At 46.6% G+C, this 25,732-nt stretch overlaps 1 protein-coding gene across 3 annotated transcripts in view; it reads left to right on the plus strand.

Moving 5' to 3' along the window:
• Window positions 1-381: 381 nt before the first annotated feature.
• Window positions 382-25,732, plus strand: part of LOC120986617 (vitelline membrane outer layer protein 1-like) — a 40,859-nt gene continuing 15,508 nt past the window's right edge. The window contains exons 1-4 of one of the 3 annotated variants that reach the window (XM_040415277.1): window positions 382-575; window positions 836-877; window positions 6,813-6,880; window positions 10,819-10,957. In XM_040415277.1, coding sequence (XP_040271211.1) covers window positions 426-575; window positions 836-877; window positions 6,813-6,880; window positions 10,819-10,837 — 279 coding nt within the window. In that variant the 5' untranslated portion in view covers window positions 382-425 and the 3' untranslated portion in view covers window positions 10,838-10,957. Of the gene's footprint in view, window positions 576-835; window positions 878-6,812; window positions 6,881-10,818; window positions 10,958-24,190; window positions 24,356-24,649; window positions 24,763-25,732 lie in introns of those variants that run through there. The other 2 variants (XM_040415276.1, XM_040415275.1) reach the window with 2 other exon arrangements.

Consider the following 25,732-nt stretch of genomic DNA (forward strand, 5'->3'; position numbering starts at 1 on the left):
GCAGCCTTGGATCAAGGACCTTGTCCATTGTACCCGCTATTTTCAAAGAAATGCGCTTCATAACGATGTAATTTGTCACAAAGTGAACTTTTTTTGTAAAAATCCACGAAGCAGCCAAATCAAATCAACACTATCATCCACTATGAATGGTCAGCGTTCGAATTGTAAGACTTATCTACTCGTCTGAATACATTTACTTCCCTCATCTTCCTCCTCTCTATGTTAAGTTTCTAGAACAATACCCCCCCCCCCCATCCTACCCTTAATTAAATAATTAACTTAGAAAACTACAGCAAACACCATTAAGAAGAGGTTGTCCTAAAGAAAAAACAGTCCTGGTGCCACGTTGTAGCCTGGCTATAAATTCACACCTGGACATGAGGTCTCCACCACTTGTGAAGGTGACCTGACGTTCAGTCCAGAAGATGTGGTCCTCGGTTGCAGTGCTATTACTAATACAGGCAGCATTGAGCTACGGAGAGTGGATTTCAGTTGCTAATGGCGGCAAATGGGGCACCTGGGGAGATGTAGAGCGATGTCCTCCTAACTCTCGGGCCGTAGGATTCAACCTAAAGGTACATTAAGAAACCTCTGAAGATCTGGGGGCTCAATAATGGGTATTCCTAGATCTTGGTGCTATGTCTTCCGCTAAAAGACATGGGATTGATTGACGTCTATAGTTGTCATGTAGCAGATGGTCATAATAGGTGTCAGGAGGAAGAAGTGTTCATGGTGGGATGGCAGCAGCAGTGGTTGGTGGAGGATCTATTGGCCAGTTTTCCCTGTATTCATGGTTGTCATATAAAGCTATGTTTTCATATGTGTCTGTATTCAGGTGGAAGCATCACAAGGAAAAGCAGATGACACCGCCCTGAATGTAAGGGCCCACCAGAGCGTTTAGCTTGGGGGACACATGGGGGCAATGACCCCATATTTTATGACAAAATTATTAGGGAGTTTGTGTTCTCTACCCCCCCCCCCCTTTCTCTCCCCATTTTCTTCCCCTTCCCGCCTTATTTTTCAGGTGAATTTACCTCAAGAAGAAGATTCCGGTTACAGCTGGTTTTGTTTATGTTTGATTTTCTGGATAGCAACTGAAGCCGAGCTGTTAATTGGTTGCTACCCTGTTGCTGGGGGAGATTTCCAGCTATGTGATTTGTTCCTGCCTGCAAGGCGGGAAATTTGTCCCCTTTATATTTCCAGGTTCGCCGCTACCTCAGGGCAGTCGTCGCGGATCTGGACAGCGCCGGACCAGGATGGAGGATTTGCTGCGCCAGCTGATCGTGAGAGCGGAGTCTGCCGGAGGAGAAGAGTGGCTGAAGACCTGCCTGCTGATGCCGCCGTCTCTACTGCCACCGCCATCGCTTCTGAGGACGACGTCGCCGCTGCCCCGGTTATCTGCTGTGGAAGTGAGGGAGCCAGAAGGAAGGGGACCTGTTCCGGAGCTGCAAGAAGAAGAGCCATTAGTCGCCCTGTGCCGGGAGGAGGAGTTGTCTGCGCTGCCTCGCAAAAGAGCTCGCAAAACTAGGAGCTCTTATACTCCTCCCCCTCCACATGCAGGGCGCCGGCGCAGCAGCAGGGTCGATAGTACTGCCTCTGGTGGGAGCCGTAGGTCCTCTAAGAGCGGCGTGTCAAGAGGACAGAGCATCGTTCCGCTTGGTGCGGCAAGTTCCAGCGCCACCAGAGGGCAGCATCATCAGCATCCGACTTCCCCAGAGATACGTCATCTGCAAGCGGCGAGTCCTAGGAGACGTCATCAGCAAGCGGCCAGTGGAAGTCTGCCAGCACAGGCTTGTGCTTCTCAAAGCTTCCTGCAAGAAGATTTAGGGCCCCCTGTTGAGAGGCTCCCACCTCCTGTGGTTGAGCTGTCTCCAGGCCCCTTAAGCAGATCCCCACAACAGTCAGCTGCAGCTGCTGGTCCAGTCCAGGAGGGACGTCCTGTTGGTGAGATCCTCAATGTTTTGTCTACGTCTGATTCAGCATTGGTGGCTGGTTTGGTTAAGCTGCTAGTGGATGTCACTGGCAGGCGAAAGGTTAATTCAGCTTCAGATGTCTGGAGCTCTAGTTCTGAGCAGGCTAGGTTGCCTGGGGTTGATTGTGCCAGTGTTTTACCCAATATTGAAAAAGGTGTTGGAGTAAAGGAGACTTGTTTTAAAGAAGCTCTAGCTTGTGAGGTTTCACCGCTGGGTTTTCATCTGAGTAGTAATGTTAAAGAACGTGTGTGGCGGTTAGAGTATGTAGAATTAATGTCATTATTGCCGTCCGCAAAAGAGCAGGTTGTTAAAAAGGATGATAGAGTGGATGAAGAAAGGAAGCGTTTTCTCCCCAGGTCTTTTAATAACTGGCTGCAAGCCTTTTGTGTTTATTCAGCAGTTCTTGGGGAGAAGCATCCTGAGCTCTGTTCAGGTCTTTTTCAGCATCTGGATATAATTATAGAGGCATACCGGAATTTTGGCGGAATGGCGTGGTTCCAGTATGACGAAACATTCCGTCAAAAGCTAGCGGTGCACCCGTCTCTCAAATGGGGGGTGAAGGATATTGGTCTGTGGGTGAATTTGATGTTGCCCCAGGAAGCTGCTCCAGTTAAGTCATCTAATCCTTCACAGACCAATATGAGAAAAGGTGTGTGTTTTGCCTTTAACGAGGCCACTTGCAAATGGTTAAGTAATTGTCGTTTTAGGCATGAATGTTCCTTTTGTGGAGGTACCCACCCCATGTCTCGCTGTTTCAAAAGGAACTCACAGTCCGGCCAGCAGCAACCGAATACCAGGGAGCTTGTTGCAAAAAGCATCGAGTCCAGTGAGGTTAGCAGAAATGCTACCGTGGCTCGTCCATTATCCAGATCGTCAGAAAGCTGAATTGCTTTTTAAAGGATTTCAGTACGGTTTTGAGGTGCCTCAGTTCCTGGGGGTTGGTTGCTGCTGGGTGGAGAATCTGAAATCAGTATCTCTACATAAAGAGGTGGTTAGGTATAAGTTGCAGAAGGAGCTTGAGTTGGATAGAATTGCTGGTCCGTTTTTAGAGCCTCCGTTTGAGAACTTTAGGCTTTCTCCTTTGGGCGTTGTGCCAAAGAAGGAGCCTGGTGATTTTAGAATTATCCATCACCTGTCGTATCCTGAGAAAAGCTCTTTAAACAACATGGTGGATAAGTCTAAGGTCTCAGTGGCATACGCTTCATTTGATAATGCATTGGCGTTGTTACGGTCTTTTGGTAAGGGAGCGCTATTAGCAAAGGCGGACATTAAGTCCGCTTTTCGTTTATTGCCGGTTTTGCCATCAGGTTTTAATTCATTAGGTTTTCATTTTGATGGTTATTTTTATTTTGATAAATGTCTCCCAATGGGGTTTTCATTGTCTTGCTATTATTTTGAGGCTTTTTCGTCGTTTATTCAGTGGGTTGTTGAGTTTGATGTTAGAAGGGGAGGGGTTTTACATTACCTAGATGATTTCTTGTTTATTGGTTTTCCTGATTCTAACCTCTGTTCGGATTTGTTAGTTAGATTTTTAGACATTTGTTCTTGTTTCGGCATTCCTGTAGCAGCAGAAAAAACTGTTCCTCCTTGCGGATGTTTGGAATTTCTGGGGGTAGTCATTGATGCTGAAAATATGGTTTTCAGGCTGCCGGTTGAGAAAATAGTCAAAATTAGGTCTTTATTAGTTTCATTGTTGGGTAGGAAAAAATGTAGTTTGAAGGAAATGCAATCCTTGTTAGGCTATCTGAATTTTGCTAGTAGAGTTATTCCCATAGGCAGGGTTTTTTGCAGACGTCTTTATTTTTCTACTAGGGGTTTAGTGTCTCCAACTTCTCATATTAGATTGACTAAATGTTTGAAAGAGGATATGTTAATTTGGCTTGAATTTTTACAGGACTTTAATGGTGCTAGTTGTTGGCAGGAAGAATTTGTTGAATCTGATGCTTTGGGCCTGTTTACGGACGCTGCTGGAAGCCGTGGCTATGGGGCATTTTGGAATGGTAAATGGTCCGCTGAAGAGTGGCCGTCATCATGGGTGCTCAATGGTCTGACAAGAAATATTGTACTGTTGGAGCTTTTTCCAGTGATTGTAGCAGTGGTGTTATGGGGTGGTTATTTTAAGAATAAAAGAATTTTGTTACACTCAGATAATAAAGGGGTTTGTTTTGCTATCAATACTCTTTCTTCAAAGTGTGATGTAGTAGTTAAATTGTTGAGACATTTAGTTCTTTTTTGTATGCAGTATTTATTTAATATTATTTGGATAAAAGCAAGGTATGTGGTGGGTTCATCTAATGTTTTAGCTGATGCCTTATCTCGTTTTCAGTTTTTGAAGTTTCGGGATCTAGCTCCAGAAGCGGAGATGGAAGGGAGTCCGTGCCCTCATCATCTATGCGATTTGATATGGGACTAATAGGTGATGCTATTAAACATTCTTTGGCCCCAAGAACATGGGCGGCGTATGCTGCTGCATGGCAGGACTGGTTGAACTTTGTTAATTCAGTTGAGGTCAGTGTTAAAGGGGATGATTTAAGTTGTGGGTTATTTTTTGTTGCTAGTTTGCTTAAGAGGAATTTGGCCCCCTCGTCGGTAGCTAGGATAGTGGCAGGGGTTTCGTTTTTTCAGAAATTGTATGGTAGTCGGCCGTTGTCCTCTCACTTTCAGGTTAAACAGATGCTTAAGGGCTATAGGAGGGGCCTGCCGAACATAGATAGGAGGAGGCCAATTTCTATCCCATTGTTAGGAGCATTATGTAATACCCTGCCTAGGGTGTGCTTTGATAGTTTTGAGTCTGTACTTTTTCGCACTGCTTTCGTTTTAGCATTTTTTGCGGCCTTAAGGATCAGCGAGTTAGTTGCGGTCAGCCGTAGAGTTTGTTCTGGTTTGGACTTCTCTGATATTTCCCTGAAGGGTAATGTAGTTGAAATCTTTCTCAGGAGGTCAAAAACTGATCAATATGGGAGAGGTAGATTTATTAGATTAAATGCTTGGGAAGGTTCTGAGTTATGTCCAGTGGCGGTAGTAAGGTCTTGGCTGGAGGTTCGCTCAGCGTGTAGTGGTCCGTTTTTAGTGCATGAAGATGGTTTTCCGCTCACTAGATTCCAATTTGGCTCTGTATTAAAGAAATGTTTGCTTGTATTGAATCTTGGTTCTTGTAAAATTTCCTCCCATTCCTTCAGGATTGGCGCGGCTACAGAGGCGGCGCGGGTTGGGTTGGATGAGTCAATTATCAAGAGGATTGGGCGGTGGGACTCTCATCGGGTTAAGTTATATGTTAGGCCAGATTTAATTTTACCAGTCTGAATATTTTTCTATTTCCACAGGTAGTCACTTGGTGGTCTGGTTTGTGGGTCACTCCTTTATTTTCTGGGCTCAGAAGCGAGCTGAGAAGAGAATATATTCTGAGAATTTAACTTTTGATTCTGCTGACCTGCATGTTTTTTGGTGGGGTGTTAGAGGGTTGGGTTGGAAGAGAGTATTGTCTGAAGTCCGTAAGCTATTAGTTAAATGGCCTGTTCCCAATCTCCTTGTGCTTCACCTTGGTGGTAATGACATTGGGAGATTGAAAACTTGCGAATTATTATGGGTGATGAAGAGGGATTTGTCCTTGTTGCGAAATATGCTTCCAGATACTACTTTAGTTTTTTCTGAAATAGTCCCTCGTTTAATATGGTCAGGTAAGGAGGGTATTTTTCTTGAAAAAATTCGCAAACGGGTCAATAGGGCATTGGAGAAATTTCTTCCTATAATGGGCGGGTTTAGTTATAGACACATAGACCTAGAGGGCCTCGTTCCTGGGCTCTATAGATCGGACAATGTCCATCTTTCGGATGTAGGAATTGATGTATTTAATTTGGGCCTTCAAAATATAATTGAGAAATGGCTGAGGTGCTTTGGGGGGCCTCGCCTATGCTAGGCGTGGCTTGTGGGGCTGTATCGCTCAGCTGATGCTGAGTGGATCTTGGTCTATATGGATGGTTTGAAATTGGTATTTATTGTTATGGTTGATGGTTTTAATTATTTATTAATTTATTAAATTATTTATTGGTTTTAATTTTGGTTAACTTAATAAAGCACTTCGGCCATTTCTATTCCACTAAGAAATATGTTGTCAGTGTTTTTATTTATATAATCACATATGGTTGAGAGGGAAGTGGTGTCATTTGCCTCCATGTAAGGGCCCACCAGAGCGTTTAGCTTGGGGGACACATGGGGGCAATGACCCCATATTTTATGACAAAATTATTAGGGAGTTTGTGTTCTCCCCCCCCCCCCCCTTTCTCTCCCCATTTTCTTCCCCTTCCCGCCTTATTTTTCAGGTGAATTTACCTCAAGAAGAAGATTCCGGTTACAGCTGGTTTTGTTTATGTTTGATTTTCTGGATAGCAACTGAAGCCGAGCTGTTAATTGGTTGCTACCCTGTTGCTGGGGGAGATTTCCAGCTCTGTGATTTGTTCCTGCCTGCAAGGCGGGAAATTTGTCCCCTTTATATTTCCAGGTTCGCCGCTACCTCAGGGCAGTTGTCGCGGATCTGGACAGCGCCCGCCCTCCCTCCCTTAAATTTTGCGCTACCTGTCGCTGTGCTTTATTAGAGGGGCTGTATCGCTCAGCTGATGCTGAGTGGATCTTGGTCTATATGGATGGTTTGAAATTGGTATTTATTGTTATGGTTGATGGTTTTAATTATTTATTAATTTATTAAATTATTTATTGGTTTTAATTTTGGTTACCCTTAATAAAGCACTTCGGCCATTTCTATTCCACTAAGAAATATGTTGTCAGTGTTTTTATTTATATAATCACATATGGTTGAGAGGGAAGTGGGTCATTTGCCTCCATGGAATCGGACTGCTCTGTGAATACCTAAACGGGTCTCCTGCAGGAATGATTACATCTAGAGTATCACAGTAAGTCCACACAACTGTCTTATTAAACACATCTTTGTCACCCCGTCCTCGCTCATGTCCAGGTCACTTCTGAAGGAGCTGAGCTGGGGCACAGGCATAGTGACCGATGAGGACAGATTGGGAAGCACCCATGCATAGATGAGGCCACACGTCCTTCCAATCTCACTGGGACAGGCCATCCATCTACTGAATGTAGCAGTCTCCTGACTCTCCACCAGCAGCAGATGTCTGAGGAAATTAGGGCAAGGCATTTGAGACTTCAAAAAGCCTGGTCCTCTTCTTCTCACTTGATATAAGCCACCATCGTAGGTGTCTGCTGGTGGCTAATGTCTCTCCTCTCACTGAGAAGACATGCATGTTTGGATGTGTGTGGGAAGGTCAGGAGAAATAACTGTCGCCCAGATGCTATCTAAAATGTATGGTCGGCCTTAGATATGGTTCCTATCACAGGTAGCTTCGAGCTCATCGGCTGTGATAGAGAATATTTGTCCTCCTTCCTCAATCGTTTATAGTGCCCTCTAGGTCTTTGGAGACCCTTAATGTGAACCTGTCACCATGAAAATGAATTGCAATCTGCAGGCATCACGTTATAGAGCAGGAGGAGCTGAGCGGATCGTTATATGGTGCTATGGGAAGAATTATATCAAAATGTCATCATTTAAGTCTCTGCTTTTCTATGCTTAAAGGGGTTGTTTGTCTTCAGCCAATGACCTTTATCATGTGGAGAACGTTAATACCAGGCACTTACTAATGTATTGTTATTATCCATATTGCCTCCTTTGCTCGCTGGATTCATTTTTAAATCACATGCACTTCTCGTTTCCATGGTTTACGACCACCTTGTAATCCAGCAGCAGTGGTCGTGCTTGTACACTATAGTGAAAAGTGCCTACAGTATGCAAGCACGACCACCGCTGCTGGATTACAAGGTGGTCATAACTAGTGTTGAGCGAATCAAAGCCAAACGAATTGACTTTTATCTGAAATTGAGGAAAAAGCCGAATTTCCTCGCGCTTCATGGTAATAAATCTATTTTTCTTGAAATGGCGGTAAAAAAAACTAAAACATTCACCTTATCCATTTGCTCGTGGATGGATGTTGCGGCCATATTGTGTGGGGTGACGTGTGACATTACCACACTAGGGCGCTGGCCGGGTGGGGTGACAACGTCAGTGATGACGTCACCACGTCACCGTGTGAGATTTTGCGCTGTGTGTTCAATCAAGATGGACGCCACAGCTTCTCCGAGAGCAAATGGATGAGGGTAAGTATGATTTTATTTTTTTTCAACCTGATTAACACCTGAAAGGCCTCAATTTTTAATGTCAGATGCCTCGATTAGCAACATGGGGTTCAGTGACGGGGGAGGGGGGACGACAAAATCGCCATTCCCCGTCATTGCGCCCGCTACATACAAAGAAATTCGCCACGTGTCAAAGTCATTTCTCACGAACCAAATTTCTTTGTGAAATTCCTTGAAGCTACCGAATCAAATTTTTCACAACTTCGCTCATCACTTGTCGTAACCATGGAAACGAGCAGTGTAAAATGTGAGGGAACAATGAATCCAGCCAGCAAGGGAGGCAATATGGACAATAACAATACATTAGTAAGTGCTTTGTATTAACTATGTCTACATGATAAATGCTATTTAATGGAATGAGACAACCCCTTTAAGAGTCATGTGGGCGGTCCTACTTCCTGACTGACAGCAGTCTCTGAGCTGGGAAGGTGGACCTCGTACAAGACTCCACCTCAGGAGAAACCTGGATTCAGAAGCCTCCTAGGAAAAGCACTGCCCTATAGGGATACAAAACAAATGGGGGGGGGGGGGGCGCATCTCAGGAATGGGGTGGGGGGTATCTTAGAATGGGGAGAGGGCCTCATGGGAGAGGGAACGACCAACCTCCTCAAACAGAGCGAGGGGCCGATATTTTATCAGTTCCACCTCCTCCACCAGAAAAGTCGGGAAAAAGCCTCATGCACACGGCCGTTGTTTTGGTCCGCATCCATTTTGGCGGCTCGGATGCGGACCCATTCACTTTAATGGGGCCTCAAAGGATGTGGACAGCACTCCGTGTGCCGTCCGCATCCGTTGCTTCGTTTCGTGGCCCCGCTAAAAAAATATAACATGTCCTATTCTTGTCCCCGCTTTGCAGACAAGAATAAGCATTTATATTAAAGGCTATCCGTGCCATTCCGCAAATTGTGGAACGCGCACGGACACCATCCGTGTTTTGCGGATCCGCGATTTGCGGACCGCAAAACACACCACGGTCGTGTGCATGAGGCCAAAGTGTGATGTTTAGTGTTGAGCGAATCGTAGTCCACAAACTGAACTTTGATCCGAATTTCAGGGAAAATTCGATTCGCCGCGACGGCAAATTTGCTTCTGCTTTGTGGTAACAAATAGATTTTACCTGAATGGCGTTAAAAAATTAAAAACAAAATCCTACTTACCCTCATCCTTTTGAGCGCGAATAGCCGGCCGCCGCCATCCTGATTGAAGATCTTGCATGATATCCCATGTGCAGTGACGTATGATGTCACCATGCCTGCCGACGTGATGACGTCATCACGGGCCGCGTGAGATTTCGCACTGGATCTATAATCAAGATGGCGGCGGCTGGCTCTACGCAAACAAAAGGATGAGAGTAAGTATGAATTTATTAATATTTTTTTACATCTTTTACATCATTTCCTCTGGTGGGCCCTCAGAATCGTTTCCTCTGGTGGGCCCTCAGAATCGTTTCCTCTGGTGGGCCCTCAGAATCGTTTCCTCTGGTGGGCCCTCAGAATCGTTTCCTCTGGTGGGCCCTCAGAATCGTTTCCTCTGGTGGGCCCTCAGAATCGTTTCCTATGGTGGGCCCTCAGAATCGTTTCCTCTGGTGGGCCCTCAGAATCGTTTCCTCTGGTGGGCCGTTTAGAATCATTTCCACTGGTGGTCCCTCAGAATCGTATCCTCTGGTGGGCCCTCAGAATCATTTCCTCTGGTGGGCCCCAGCGACCTCAGTCCAACGGTGGGATATTAGACATGAGCGAAGTTTTGAAAAATTTGTCAGCTTCGCAGTACTTCGTCACAAATCACTTTTCATTGTATAGAGTGGGCACAATGATGGGAAACGCCGATCATGCCCCCCCCCTCCCATGATCATTTAACCCCTCAGATGCCACATTCAATGCCTTTCGTGGCTTCCAAGACTCACAGTTCAGGGGTTAATCCAGGGCTAAAAAAAAATCATAATACTCACCTCATCTGCTTGATTACAGAGAGGTCTTCTGTGCCGTCTTGATTGAAGAAAAACCTCGAAAGGACCTACAGCGAGCGTGATCATGTGATGACGTCTTAAGGCTCACCACAGGTCCCTTGGAGGGTTTTCTTCAAGCCAGATGGGAGCAGATAGCCTCTCCGCAAGCAAGCGGATCAGGTGATTATAAATTTTAGGAAAAATGTATTGATTACCACAATAAATGCAAGGAAATTCGGATTCATGTTCGCTCAACACTAGAGGGTATGAATGAATTCGACTTGAATCTAAAGTGCTCCAGCAGGCCTAAGAATTGGTGTATGACGCCCTGTGTTCGCCTAGAACTCAGATTTTCTATCTTTCTGTGATACCTGCATGTTCTTGTAGGTATCATACATGTTCTTGTAGGTATCATACATGTTCTTGTAGGCATCATACATGTTCTTGTAGGCATCATACATGTTCTTGTAGGCATCATACATGTTCTTGTAGGCATCATACATGTTCTCGCAGGTACAATACATGTTCTTGGAGGTATCATACATGTTCTTGGAGGTATCATACATGTTCTTGTAGGCATCATACATGTTCTTGTAGGTACCATACATGTTCTTGTAGGCATCTCTATTATGATAATGAAGTGACAAGTACTAGGTAAATAACCATCCACACTATGTTCTTTCTCCACAGATGGGGACAATGGACTTAAATTTTACGTTGTCAAGAACATTTAGCAGTTTTTAAGCTGCAGGTTGAACCCCCTCAGGGTGATGGAGATGACACAGCGGCCAACAACTTGGAGATGTTATGTTCAGATCCCAAAGCTCTGAACGGATATGGTGGCCGCTGGGGAACTTTTGAAGGTTGGAGTCGTCCTTGCTATGATGGGATCTGTGGTATCAAAACCAAAGTGGAGGAACCACAAGGCAGAGGAGATGACACCGCTCTCAATGATGTCCAGTATGAATGTTGTTGAACACAAAACACCGCAGTTATGGGGTTCATGTAAACCTGGATCTGAATTTCGTAAATAAAACCATTAGTTCATGTCTTGGTCACCGTCTCGCCCTTGTTGTCTACTTGTCCTGTCTTATCAGTTTAGGTCATGCTCTCTTTGCATCATGGCTCAGGGTCATGTCCTTTCTGCTGCAGCTCTCACCCCATCATAGCTGATGGGTGTGCCCTTTCTGATGCAGCTCTCTCCCTGTAACTTTCACAACTTCTATCATTACATGGTGGCTCTTGAAGAAAAGAATAGAGCAGATGCGACCAGCCCGGCAGGTGGACATCACATTACTATACAGATTAAGCACCAGGGGGCGCCATTATAATGAAGTAAAGAGAGAGGTAACTTGGTTTTTCTGCTGAATTATATTGAAATTACATTTATTGGTTCTACAGCCCCTTCAATACTGGAGAAAAGAGTAAACAATTCCCCGTCCCTTCACGTGAAGGCGTGTTTCCTCCAGGACAAGCTGTCGTTTCTATGGCCACCAGTCCGGGGTTTATATTCTGTAACTTCTGATTGATTTTCGTTTCATTTTTAGAAAGTGGGGAAAAAAAATAATTGTGCAGTTTATTTTTTCTTTTTTACGTTGTTCGCCAGGCGGGTGAACAAAGGGTGATTTATTACTGTGTCTCCTTACAACATGAAGCAATGAAAACTATGTGTACTTTATGTACACAAACAAATTGACTTTGATCCGAATTTCAGGGAAAATTTGATTCGCCGCCTTCCTGGTAATGAATCTACTTTTTCCTGAAATGGCTGCCAAAAAAAAACCAGACTCACCTTATCTATTTGATCGCGAGATTGAAAACACCATGCGAAATCTCACAGTGACGTGATGACGTCATCAACCGCAGATTACCCCTGAAAGGCTTTAATTTCAATCTCAGATGCCGCGGTCAGCAATGAATGTGGCATCTGAGGGGTTCAATGACTGGGGGTGGGGGGGGCGGTGCGATCGCCTTTCCTGTACGACCACACCACAAAAATGGAGATGCAGTCAATTTGCAGGGGTTAAGGAAAATTACCAGCAATGAAAGAAGCTAAAGATCTAAATACTGCCCCCCGTGTGCTGATGGTGGTAATACCGGCCAGGGGCAACCGTAATGTAATCCGTCAGCAGATTACACTGCACTACGTGAGGGGGCAGCGGCCTCTTCTATTAGCCAAAATGGCACAAAAAACATTGTGGAGTAATCAGGGGGTACAGCACATACATAGCTTATGGGGTCTCACCTCTCCCACCCCTCAGGACGGTGACTGACTGAGCTCCCTTGGGCCACCAGGAGCAACTGGGCCCGGGGCAGCTGCCCCTTTTGCCCTGTGGAAAAGACAGCCCTGGGCACAGCTGGGCATATTACTGTGAGGGGACACCACTGGGCATATTACTGTGAGGGGACATGGCTGGGCATATTACTGTGAGGGGACATGGCTGGGCATATTACTGTGAGGGGACACGGCTGGGCATATTACTATGATGGGGCACAGCTGGGCATATTACTGTGAGGGGGCACAGCTGGGCATATTACTGTGAGGGGGCACAGCTGGGCATATTACTGTGAGGGGGCACAGCAGGGCATATTACTGTGAGGGGAAACGGCTGGGCATATTACTGTGAGGGGGCACAGCAGGGCATATTACTGTGAGGGGACATGGCTGGGCATATTACTGTGATGGGGCACAGCTGGGCATATTACTGTGAGGGGACATGGCTGGGCATATTACTGTGATGGGGCACAGCTGGGCATATTACTATGATGGGGCACAGCTGGGCATATTACTGTGAGGGGAAACGGCTGGGCATATTACTGTGATGGGGCACAGCTGGGCATATTACTGTGAGGGGACATGGCTGGGCATATTACTGTGATGGGGCACAGCTGGGCATATTACTGTGAGGGGGCACAGCTGGGCATATTACTGTGAGGGGGCACAGCAGGGCATATTACTGTGAGGGGAAACGGCTGGGCATATTACTGTGAGGGGGCACAGCAGGGCATATTACTGTGAGGGGACATGGCTGGGCATATTACTGTGATGGGGCACAGCTGGGCATATTACTGTGAGGGGACATGGCTGGGCATATTACTGTGATGGGGCACAGCTGGGCATATTACTATGATGGGGCACAGCTGGGCATATTACTGTGAGGGGAAACGGCTGGGCATATTACTGTGATGGGGCACAGCTGGGCATATTACTGTGAGGGGACATGGCTGGGCATATTACTGTGATGGGGCACAGCTGGGCATATTACTGTGAGGAGGCACAGCTGGGCATATTACTGTGAGGAGGCACAGCTGGGCATATTACTGTGAGGGGGCACAGCTGGGCATATTACTGTGAGGGGGCACAGCTGTACAGTGTTCATTTTAGGACATGATCAGATATCATAGTCAAGTATCGAAATAATACCAATGTGACACCTGACACCTGATCCTGATACCTGACACCTGACCCTGACACCTGACCCTGACACCTGACCCTGACACCTGACCCTTGACTCTGACACCTGACTCTGACACCTGACCCTGACACCTGACACTTGACTCTGACACCTGACCCTGACACCTGACCCTTGACTCTGACACTTGACCCTGACACCTGACCCTTGACTCTGACACCTGACCCTTGACTCTGACACCTGACCCCTGACTCTGACACCTGACCCCTGACTCTGACACCTGACCCTTGACTCTGACACCTGACCCCGACACCTGACCCTGACACCTGACCCTCATATCTGAGTTTGACTTATGCTCTTCATAGGTCAAAGTGAGAATGAGTTGAACAAAAATCCCAAGCTTATACAAGGCAAGCTGGTAGCTCAGTGGTTTTGCTGTTGCCCCATGTCCAGGCTTTCTGAGTTCAAAACCCCTTTCAGCCTCAAAATCTTTTTTATATATTATCATGCCCTAGATAAGAGGCAAATTTAAATGATGTGTGACGCTGATATCTCACTTCCTTCACTTGTCAGTGTCACAAGGGATCTTAATTTTACTGTGTTTTTTGCTATACTACATCTCATAGATCAAAAAAATCACCACCTTTGGTGGTAAGACACTTGCTTTGCATGTAGTGTTCATGCGTTCAAAACCCCTTCCAGGCTTTTAATAAAATTTATATTTTATATTTTATTGAGCTCTAGATCAGAGACAAATTCAAGTGGTGTGTGATGTAAGTAGTCCTTTTTTATTTTCTGCAGAGTACATGGGCAGCACTATAGTAAAGGGGCCCTGTATACAGAGCTGTATCCTGGATTTTACATATCTACTGTATATATGTGTATTATACACACTATGTACTATAGCTTCACCACACTGAGATCTGCAGATCTACATGTCACTGCTTTATCCACAGACACGATATATGATCATACAGATGGCAGTACTATGTGAGAGCTTCTAAGTATAGAAAAACCATGTGCTAATGTTATAGCTTGTAGGTGACATTAATGGCTTTGCATGTTGAAGTCCCCAGAAAGACATATGTTTTTTTCTTTATTAGCATATATTATAATAAATAATATGTCATTAACCCATAGGATACCAGCGCTGTACATGTATGTCGCTGGAAACACGGTCACAAATCCCAGCGCCATACAGGTACAGTGCTCTGATCGGGCGGCCACAGGAGCTACTCCCGCCCGGTATCCCCGTGGTGCTGTGACGTCAGCCTGCTGTCTAGCCCTGTCAGTCAATGGGGGGAGGGGTGTGGGTGCAGAGCACAGGGGGTGTTATAGAGCATTGCTCAGATATAGGGTTGCCACCTATACGGGAATGACCCGGACAGTCCGGGTTTGCAATCCTGTGCCCGGGTACAAGTCTTTGTCAGACCCGGGCACAGGATCAGCTGTGAATGATGGCGGCGGCGGCTGGGCACAGGGAGATGAGCGCTTCCATTGTGGAAGGCCTCATATCCATAGTCATCTGTATCACCGTCCTCAGGACAGCGATACAGACGGCTGTGCTGCGGCAGGGGAGGGAGAGGCGTCTCCCTCCCCTGTTCCTCTGATAGGCTGCGGGCCTTGTGCCTGCAGCCTATCAGAGGCCACTGCAGGCTGCGCAATGACGTCATCACGCCGCCTGAGCCGTACACCACGGTACACAGGCCGGGAAGAGGCCTGCATCGCATCGTTGGAGGTAAGTAAAAGTTTTTTTTTTTTAGAGAAGAGAGGCACCTGAAATTGGCACATATGGGGTAAGGGGTGGAAAGAGGCACCTTATACTGGCACATATTGGGGAGGAGGAGAAATGAGGCACTTGAAACTGGCACATATGGGGGAAGGGGGGGAGAGGCACCTTATACTGGCACATATTTGGGGGGGGGGAGAAAAGAGGCACTTGAAATTGGCACATATAGGGGAAGGGGTGGAAAGAGGCACCTTATACTGGCACATATTGGGGGGGAGAAATGAGGCACTTGATACTGGCACATATAAGGGAAGGGGGGGAAGAGGCACTTTATACTGGCACATATTTGGGGGGGGGGAATGAGGCACTTGATACTGGCACATATGGGGGAAGGGGGGGAGAGGCATCTTATACTGGCACATATTTGGGGGGGGGAGAAAAGAGGCACTTGAAATTGGCACATATAGGGGAAGGGGTGGAAAGAGGCACCTTATACTGGCACATATTTGGGGGGGGAATGAGGCACTTGAAACTGCCACATATGGGGGGAAGGGGGGGAAAGAGCACCTTATACTGGCACATATTGGGGGGGAGAAATGAGGCACTTGATACTGGCACATATAAGGGAAGGGGGGGAAGAGGCACTTTATACAGGCACATATTTGGGGGGGGGGGGAAATGAGGCACTTGATACTGGCACATATAAGGGAAGGGGGGGGAAGAGGCACTTTATACTGGCACATATTGGGAGGGGGGAGAAATGAGGCACTTGATACTGGCACATATAAGGGAAGGGGGGGGAAAGAGGCACCTTATACTGGCACATATTGGGGGGGAGAAATGAGGCACTTGATGCTGGCACATATAAGGGAAGGGGGTGGGGAAGAGGCACCTTATACTGGCACATATTGGGGAGGAGGAGGAGAAATGAGGCACTTGAAACTGGCACATATGGGGGAAGGGGGGGAGAGGCACCTTATACTGGCACATATTTGGGGGGGGAGAAAAGAGGCACTTGAAATTGGCACATATAGGGGAAGTGGTGGAAAGAGGCACCTTATACTTGCACATATTGGGGGGGGGGAATGAGGCACTTGAAACTGCCACATATGGGGGGAAGGGGGGGGAAAGAGGCACCTTATACTGGCACATATTTGGGGGGAGAAATTAGGCACTTGATACTGGCACATATAAGGGAAGGGGGGGGGGAAGAGGCACTTTATACTGGCACATATTGGGGGGGAGAAATTAGGCACTTGATACTGGCACATATAAGGGAAGGGGGGGGAAGAGGCACCTTATACTGGCACATATAAGGGAAGGGGGTGGGGAAGAGGCACCTTATACTGGCACATATTTGGGGGGGGGGAGAAATGAGGCACTTGATGCTGGCACATATAAGGGAAGGGGGTGGGGAAGAGGCACCTTATACTGGCACATATTGGGGAGGAGGAGGAGAAATGAGGCACTTGAAACTGGCACATATGGGGGAAGGGGGGGAGAGGCACCTTATACTGGCACATATTTGGGGGGGGAGAAAAGAGGCACTTGAAATTGGCACATATAGGGGAAGTGGTGGAAAGAGGCACCTTATACTTGCACATATTGGGGGGGGGGGAATGAGGCACTTGAAACTGCCACATATGGGGGGAAGGGGGGGGAAAGAGGCACCTTATACTGGCACATATTTGGGGGGAGAAATTAGGCACTTGATACTGGCACATATAAGGGAAGGGGGGGGGGAAGAGGCACTTTATACTGGCACATATTGGGGGGGAGAAATTAGGCACTTGATACTGGCACATATAAGGGAAGGGGGGGGAAGAGGCACCTTATACTGGCACATATTGGGGGGGATAAAAGAGGCACTTCTTACTGACACATGGGGGGGCATCTATGGGGGGCACTTCTTACTGGCACATTATTTGGGGGCTTCTACTGAGGCCACAAAGAAGGGGTATTTTATATGGGGGGCTCTGTGTGGTACTACTATTATCAGGGGGTTTATCTGTTTCTGCAGTATAGTATTGGGGAGCACAGCGGCACAGTATTGGGGGTAGTAGGATGATTTGTCCAGAAGATGGGAGGATGATGGAAAAGTAGTAAACTAAGATTTTTTTTTGTTGTTGTCAAACTGCAGAGACGAAAAATGGCGACAAAATGGTGTCTGGTCTGAAGGTCTGAAAGGAGAAGATGAGGAAAGAGAACATCTGCATCAAAGAGATGTCACTGGATGTAAGAGGTATGGGGCGCTGTATTTCTGTAGTGACGGGATCAGGGGCGTAACGATTGTGGTGCGACAGCGACCAGGGGTGGAGGCGGGACATGGGCGTGGATGGAGGCGGGACATGGGTGGGGCCTGGAAGGGGGCCCTCCCTCCTTTCTGTTCGGGTTTGGCTTGAAGAAAAGGTGGCAACAATAAACGCCATGCGCAAAACCCGAGCATGGTACAAAGAAGTGGCGGTCTACTTGGTACAGGTTGCCTTGTACAACTCTTTTGTACTATCCCGGAGCGCTGGCAACACAGGGAAATTCCTGCAGTTCTAGGAGGCAGTCCTCAAGGCCCTGATCTTTTCTGACCGGGAAAGAGCAGGCCGGAGTACCTCGGGAATTGGAGGCGCCCGGATCGTCCTTGGCCAACACTTTCGAGGTGTGGTTCCCCCATACTGGAAAGAAGGGACAGTCCCAAAAAAAAAAGTGCAGCGTGTGTAACAGGAGGGGGTAACGGAAGGACACCACCACTCAGTGTGACACGTGCCCCGATCATCCGGGCCTCTGTATTGACGGTTGCTTCAGGGAGTACCACACTTCCATGGAGTACTAAATTTATAATCCCCTTCCCCCATTTTAATTTATTTCTCCACAGTCTTCACAGGAATAGCTGCAAAGTGGAGGAGAAAATTCAAAATCTCCTTTTTTTACACTAACATGTTCTTGCAGCCCCTTTTATTTCATTTTTACAAGGGGTAATAGGAGAAAAAGCACCCGAAAATTCGTAGCCCGAGTAAGGACATACCCCATATGTGGACGTAAAGTGCTCTGCGGGCAAACTACATAGCTCAGAAGAGAAGGAGCGCCATTGGGATTTTGGTTGTCCAAAATCCCAATAGCGCTCTTTCTCTTCTGAGCCGCGTAGTTCACCCGCAGATCACTCTACATCCACATATGAGGTATTTTCTGACCCGGGAGAAATTGGGCTATAAACTGTTGGGTGAACAAGTTTGTTTGCTCCACCATCAGATTCACAAATTGTTCACTGAAAAAAAACAAAAAATGTCATATTCAGTGAAGCCCACTGTGCGAATCTGGATTCCTGGTTGGCCAACAAAGTCAGGAATCAAGGGCTCAAAATCCTCTGGGGTACTCCAGCCAAGTTCACCGGTAGAGGGATCAGGTGAACTTGCCTGGTGGGCCGGAAAACTAGTACGAGCCCCAGGGCTGCTCATACTAGTGTGGGCCACAGGGTTCCTGGCATGGGGGGCTCCTGGCTCCGCGTGGCGGCGTCTCCGTCGCCTTGGGGCTCATCATCATCACTAGATAATGAGGAGAACGAGGATGACAACAGGAAAGTGGGGTCATCCTCGTCCTCACTGGGGCTCTCGGAGTCGGAGAGCAGCTGGGCATATGCCTCCTCGGCCGAGAACGTCCGGCGGGCCATCTTAGAACGCTAAAGGGGAGTGCGTGTGTGTGTGTAAAACTTTATTTAGTGTGTGTGTGTGTGGGGCGGTGTGTTTTTATGTATACCCTACCCTAACCCACCCTAACCTAACAGAATCCCCCAAAAATTGCTCACAGCCCAAAAACTCGCTGATCAGCGGTACCAAGCTGATCAGCGGTGGGGTGGGCGATGCGCTAACAGTGGGCAGGCGCTCTTTTACAGCTAAGAGTGCTGGCCACAGTCAGCGCACCTACAAAAAGAAATAAAATGCGCTTACGCCCCAAAATATGTGGGGGGGGGGGGCAAGCTGCAGCATCCCTGGGGGGACGGGGGTCGCACAAGTTGCTGTGGACCCCAGACCGGGTGCTGCACACAAAAAATAACTATTTTTTTTCCACTACCCCTGCCTAACCTAAAACTCTCCCTAAATGTTTATATGCCAGATGGCTCTTTATGGGGTCTCAGGGGCCACGGATGGCGGCAGATCGTGTGGGATGCAGATGGACCGACACAGGGCTCCTCTCTCCTTACTCACACAGAAGTCTGTGGGCGGGGAGAGTGGAGCTCCAGGACGTTATCTCCAGGTCAGTCCCTCCAGCCAATCACAGATGATCCTCATCCTCATCCTCCGTCACGCCACCTCACAGGATCTGCGGAGGGTGATTGGTGGTGTGTATTACACCACTGATCACCCTCCTATTCCGGGTCACCGGAGACCTGAATTACCTGGAAATGCTGCAAACCGCAGGTCTGAATTGACCTGCGGTTAGCAGCGATCGCCGGTATGGGGGGTGTCACAGGACCCCCCCTCGGCATTGTCACAGGGTGCCTTCTGAATGATTTCAGCAGGCACACCGTTCCTAACACTGCCCGCCGCACAGCGGTGATCGGAAATACACAGGTGTCCATAAGAGGTTCTGTCACCAGAATCAACCCTATTAGACCATACATACTGCCTGGTAGGGCTCATTATGCTGATTATGTATGATAAATAGCTGCAGAGATTCATATGCAAATAAACAGTTCGAGCCCTCAGAGGCGGGGCTGAATATTCTGAGCAATGCTCTATAACACCCCCTGTGCTCTGCACCCACACCCCTCCCCCCATTGACTGACAGGGCTAGACAGCAGGCTGACGTCACAGCACCACGGGGATACCGCACATGCAGTCGTCAGCGCTGACCGTGGCAGTGCAAGGGTTAATACCGAGGCATACAGCAGGGGTCCAACTATCAGTGCCTGCTGGACCCCTGCAGCTGATCGGGCGGGAGTAGCTCCTGTGGCCGCCCGATCAGAGCGCTGTACCTGTATGGCGCTGGGATTTGTGACCGTGTTTCCAGCGACATACATGTACAGCGCTGGTATCCTATGGGTTAATGACATATTATTTATTATAGTATATGCTAATAAAGAAAAAAACATATGTCTTTCTGGGGACTTCAACATGCAAAGCCATTAATGTCACCTACAAGCTATAACATTAGCACATGGTTTTTCTATACTTAGAAGCTCTCACATAGTACTGCCATCTGTATGATCATATATCGTGTCTGTGGATAAAGCAGTAATATGTAGATCAGCTTTCTGAGCAGATCTCAGTGTGGTGAAGCTATAGTACATAGTGTGCATAATACACATATATACAGTAGATATGTAAAATCCAGGATACAGCTCTGTACACAGGGCCCCTTTACTATAGTGCTGCCCATGTACTCTTAATAAAATAAAAAAGGACTACTTATGTAAAGGGGGCATATTAATCACCAATATTTATGCAAATATCAATAATTAATATTCATAAATAGGAGTAGCCGTCTATTTAGGACTCCGCCTATTTATAACTTTATATTATTAACACAATACTACAATACTTTGCCATTATCTTACGCTAATTGTTCTGCTTCGCGTTATTGAACTGTTGTATAACACTAGTCAGACAGCTTAACAATAACTCAGAAGTCAAGAAACGTGAGATATCAGATCTGTATGTATTCTCTTTTCTGAATAACTTTGTAAAACTACAATATAAACATAAACAAAACATATGTGTCAGTACATTACATATAATACAGCAGCCTCACTCCATCAGTGAGAGTACTCACAGACAATTCCATCATTAGTCCAGGAATAGATCAAGAGCTCCTCTGCATGCAGTCTGCTAGATCCAGGAGCAGTGATGAAATGGAGGAAATACAGTTCCAGGTTAAAGGTTACTGCCTCTGACAATACACTTCCTGTAAAGTTCTGGCGAAGTAGAAACTAACTCTGACCACTAGATGGCAGCAATGTCAAACATAACATTTCAGTATAATCTTTACAGCACATTACATCCATTTATTATGCACAAAATGAGCAGAACAGTAAGAGTGCCGGCACACGGTATGAAAGACACAATATTAATGCGGAAAAGAAAAAGAAAACCGAGATAGTAGCCGCACATCTATAAAAATATCAAATTTATTAAAGACAACAGACACAACACAAGATTCAATAAAACCATTGTATACAATGAATCTGGGCCATGTAGGTGAATCATATAACATGCCCTGCCTGACTCACCACACTGAAAGGAGCAAACCCCCACACATATGAATGAACAGAAGCATGTATATATAGATATGGTGTATGCAGCAGCGGACTGAGTATTTGGGTAGATGGCATGTTGCCATATGGATTAATTTGGGGGTGTGATTGATGTCATGGTCCACTGCTGCATATTCATGCATTCGATATTCGATTTTTAATTTAGGTTGGACAAACATTTTTTGGTCCTTTCTCTCTGTTTCCTATAAACTTTATTCCTTTTTATCCTTCTTTGTATTCTTTTTATATGCCGCCTTTGTCCGCAGAGCCCCCCCTCAATGGGCGCTGATGCTGACTCTATTCACTCCGGAATACTTCCGGTCTTTGACACGCAAGTTACAGCCTGTGAGCATGCGCGCCTTGCTGTTTCCGGTCTTTGTAACGCAAGACGCGCTGTCCTGGCGGCGCACATGGATGCGCACCATCCCTGGCTGACATTCATGCTGCCGGCGAATCATGGCTGCCGTTCGTTTGCAGCACTTATATGACATACAGAGCCCTCTCTTTTCCTTCTCCCCCTTCACCCCTCCTCCCTCCTGTATCTCTGGCCGCCTGTTTGAAGGGCTGCAGGATCTATGCCCTCCCTAACTCCCCCTCCTCCGCTGCCGCCCAAACACAGGTGATGTTTTTGATCATTATTAGTGATTACTATGTGTGTATATAAGGATTCATTGTGGCATTCAGAAACAGGCACCCCTGAGGAAGCCAGCAGAGCCTGGCGATAGGCGTTGGGCTTGTTCCCTGACCACCACGCATACCTCCACCATGTCATCTTTCATGATAAGTATTTAGCTTTCCATGGACTACATGCTTCTGTTCATTCATATGTGTGGGGGTTTGCTCCTTTCAGTGTGGTGAGTCAGGCAGGGCATGTTATATGATTCACCTACATGGCCCAGATCCATTGTATACAATGTTTTTATTGAATCTTGTGTTGTGTCTGTTGTCTTTAATAAATTTGATATTTTTATAGATGTGCGGCTACTATCTCGGTATTCTTTCTTTTCTGCATTAATACACCCATCTACCACATTATATGTACTCAAAGTTATCTGTGGTGTTACATAGGACTGCAGGTGACATCTACTACATTAGCTGTACACGGAGAGATATCACTGTGTTATCTGTGGTGTTACGTAGGACTGCAGGGAACATCTACTACATTATCTGTACACGGAGAGTTATCACTGTTATCTGTGGGGTTACATAGGACTGCAGGTGACATCTACTACATTAGCTGTACACGGAGAGTTATCACTGTTATCTGTGGTGTTACGTAGGACTGCAGCGAACATCTACTACATTATCTGTACACGGAGAGTTATCACTGTTATCTGTGGGGTTACATAGGACTGCTAGTGATCTACTACATTATCTGTACACGGAGAGTTATCACTGTTATCTGTGGTGTTACATAGGACTGCAGGTGACATCTACTACATTATCTGTACACGGAGAGTTATCACTGTTATCTGTGGTGTTACGTAGGACTGCAGGTGACATCTACTACATTATCTGTACACGGAGAGTTATCACTGTTATCTGTGGTGTTACGTAGGACTGCAGGTGACATCTACTACATTATCTGTACACGGAGAGATATCACTGTGTTATCTGTGGTGTTACGTAGGACTGCAGGTGACATCTACTACATTATCTGTACACGGAGAGATATCACTGTGTTATCTGTGGTGTTACGTAGGACTGCAGGGAACATCTACTACATTATCTGTACACGGAGAGTTATCACTGTGTTATCTGTGGTGTTACGTAGGACTGCAGGGAACATCTACTACATTATCTGTACACGGAGAGTTATCACTGTTATCTGTGGTGTTACGTAGGACTGCAGCGAACATCTACTACATTATCTGTACACGGAGAGTTATCACTGTTATCTGTGGTGTTACATAGGACTGCTAGTGATCTACTACATTATCTGTACACGGAGAGTTATCACTGTGTTATCTGTGGTGTTACATAGGACTGCTAGTGATCTACTACATTATCTGTACACGGAGAGATATCACTGTGTTATCTGTGGTGTTACATAGGACTGCAGGGAACATCTACTACATTATCTGTACTCAGAGAGTTATCACTGTTATCTGTGGTGTTACATAGGACTGCAGGTGACATCTACTACATTAGCTGTACACAGAGAGTTATCACTGTTATCTGTGGTGTTACGTAGGACTGCAGGGAACATCTACTACATTATCTGTACACGGAGAGTTATCACTGTTATCTGTGGTGTTACATAGGACTGCAGGGAACATCTACTACATTATCTGTACACGGAGAGTTATCACTGTTATCTGTGGTGTTACATAGGACTGCTAGTGATCTACTACAGTATCTGTTAAAAGAGTCGTGCCTGGGTTGGGGGGGGGGGCACAATTTTTGGCTACGCCACTGGCACAACCAAATACAAGGATTTCATCATACAAAACACAGATTTCAGATTTTAATAAAAAGTGGATTTTGCACTTTGTAACCACATTGCTCTTTATCTTTATTTAGACAATGAGTTCTACAGCAAACACCAAGGCAAAACACCAAAGAAGAGGTTGTCCTAAAGAAAAAACTGTCCTGGTGCCACAGTGTAGCCTGGCTATAAATTCACACCTGGACATGAGGTCTCCACCACTTTGAGCTGCCCTTGTGAAGGTGACCTGACGTTCAGTCCAGAAGATGTGGTCCTCGGTTGCAGTGATATTACTAATACAGGCAGCATTGAGCTATGGAGAGTGGATTTCAGTTTCTAATGGCGGCAAATGGGGCACCTGGGGAGATGTAGAGCGATGTCCTCCTAACTCTCGGGCCGTAGGATTCCATCTAAAGGTACAGTAAGAAATCTCTGAAGATCTGGGGGCTCAATAATGGGTATTCCTAGATCTTGGTGCTATGTCTTCCACTGAAAGACATGGGATAGATTGACATCTATAGTTGTCATGTAGCAGATGGTCATAATGGGTGTCGGGAGGAAATATTTAATCTACTTATGATATGGACGGAAGAAAGAAGTGTTCATGGTGGGATGGCAGCAGCAGTGGTTGGTGGAGGATCTATTGGCCAGTTTTCCCTGTATTCATGGTTTTCATATAAAGCTATGTTTTCATATGTGTCTGTATTCAGGTGGAAGCATCAATCGGACGTCGTGGAGATGACACCGCCCTGAATGGGATTGGACTGCTCTGTAAATACCCAAATGGGTCTACTGCAGGAATGATTACATCTAGAGTATCACCGTAAGTCCATTCAACTGTCTTATCAAACACATATTTGTCACCCGGTCCTCGCTCATGTCCAGGTCACTTCTGAAGGAGCTGAGCTGGGGCACAGGCATAGTGACCGATGAGGACAGATTGGGAAGCACCCATGCATGGGTGAGGCCACACGTCCTTCCAATCTCACTGGGACAGGCCATCCATCTACTGAATGTAGCAGTGTCCTGACTCTCCACCAGCAGCAGATGTCTGGGGAAAGAAGGGACACAGGCATGTGAGACTTCAAATAGCCTGGTCCTCTTCTTCTCACTTGATATAAGCCACCATCGTAGGTGTCTGCTGGTGGCTAATGTCTCTCCTCTCACTGAGAACACATGAATGCTTGGATGTGTGTGGGAAGGTCAGGAGAAACAACTGTCGGCCAGATGCTATCTAAAATGTATGGTTGGCCTTAGATATTATTTCTATCACATGTAGCTTCGAGCTCATAGGCTGTGATAGAGAATATTTGCCCTCCTTCCTCAATCATTTATAGTGCCCTCTAGGTCTTTGGAGACCCTTAAAGGGGTATTCCCATCTTAGACAATGGGGGCATATTTCTAGGATTTGCCCCCATTGTCTGATAGGTGCGGGTCCCACCGCTGGGACCCGCACCTATATTGAGAACAGAACAGAGAGTGCTGTGGCTGGAGGACCCCAGATTTCCCGGGGTCCATCGACCACCAAGCGCTAATCCCCGCCTCTCCCATAAAGTAAATAGGAGCGTGTTGCGCATGCGTGGCCCACGCTCCCATTAATTTTTGTGGGGCAGACGGACCTCGGCTATTTTCGGCAGCCCCATAGAAATGAATGGAGGGCGGCTGCGCATGTGCAGAGCGCTCTCCTTCACTTTCAGGGCTCCGTTCTCGATATAAGACAATGGGGGCATATCCTAGCGATATGCCCCCATTGTCTGAGATGAGAAAACCCCTTTAATGTGAACCTGTCACCA

Source organism: Bufo bufo, chromosome 1 (assembly GCF_905171765.1).
Source record: "Bufo bufo chromosome 1, aBufBuf1.1, whole genome shotgun sequence".
NCBI classification, from domain to species: Eukaryota; Metazoa; Chordata; class Amphibia; order Anura; family Bufonidae; genus Bufo; species Bufo bufo.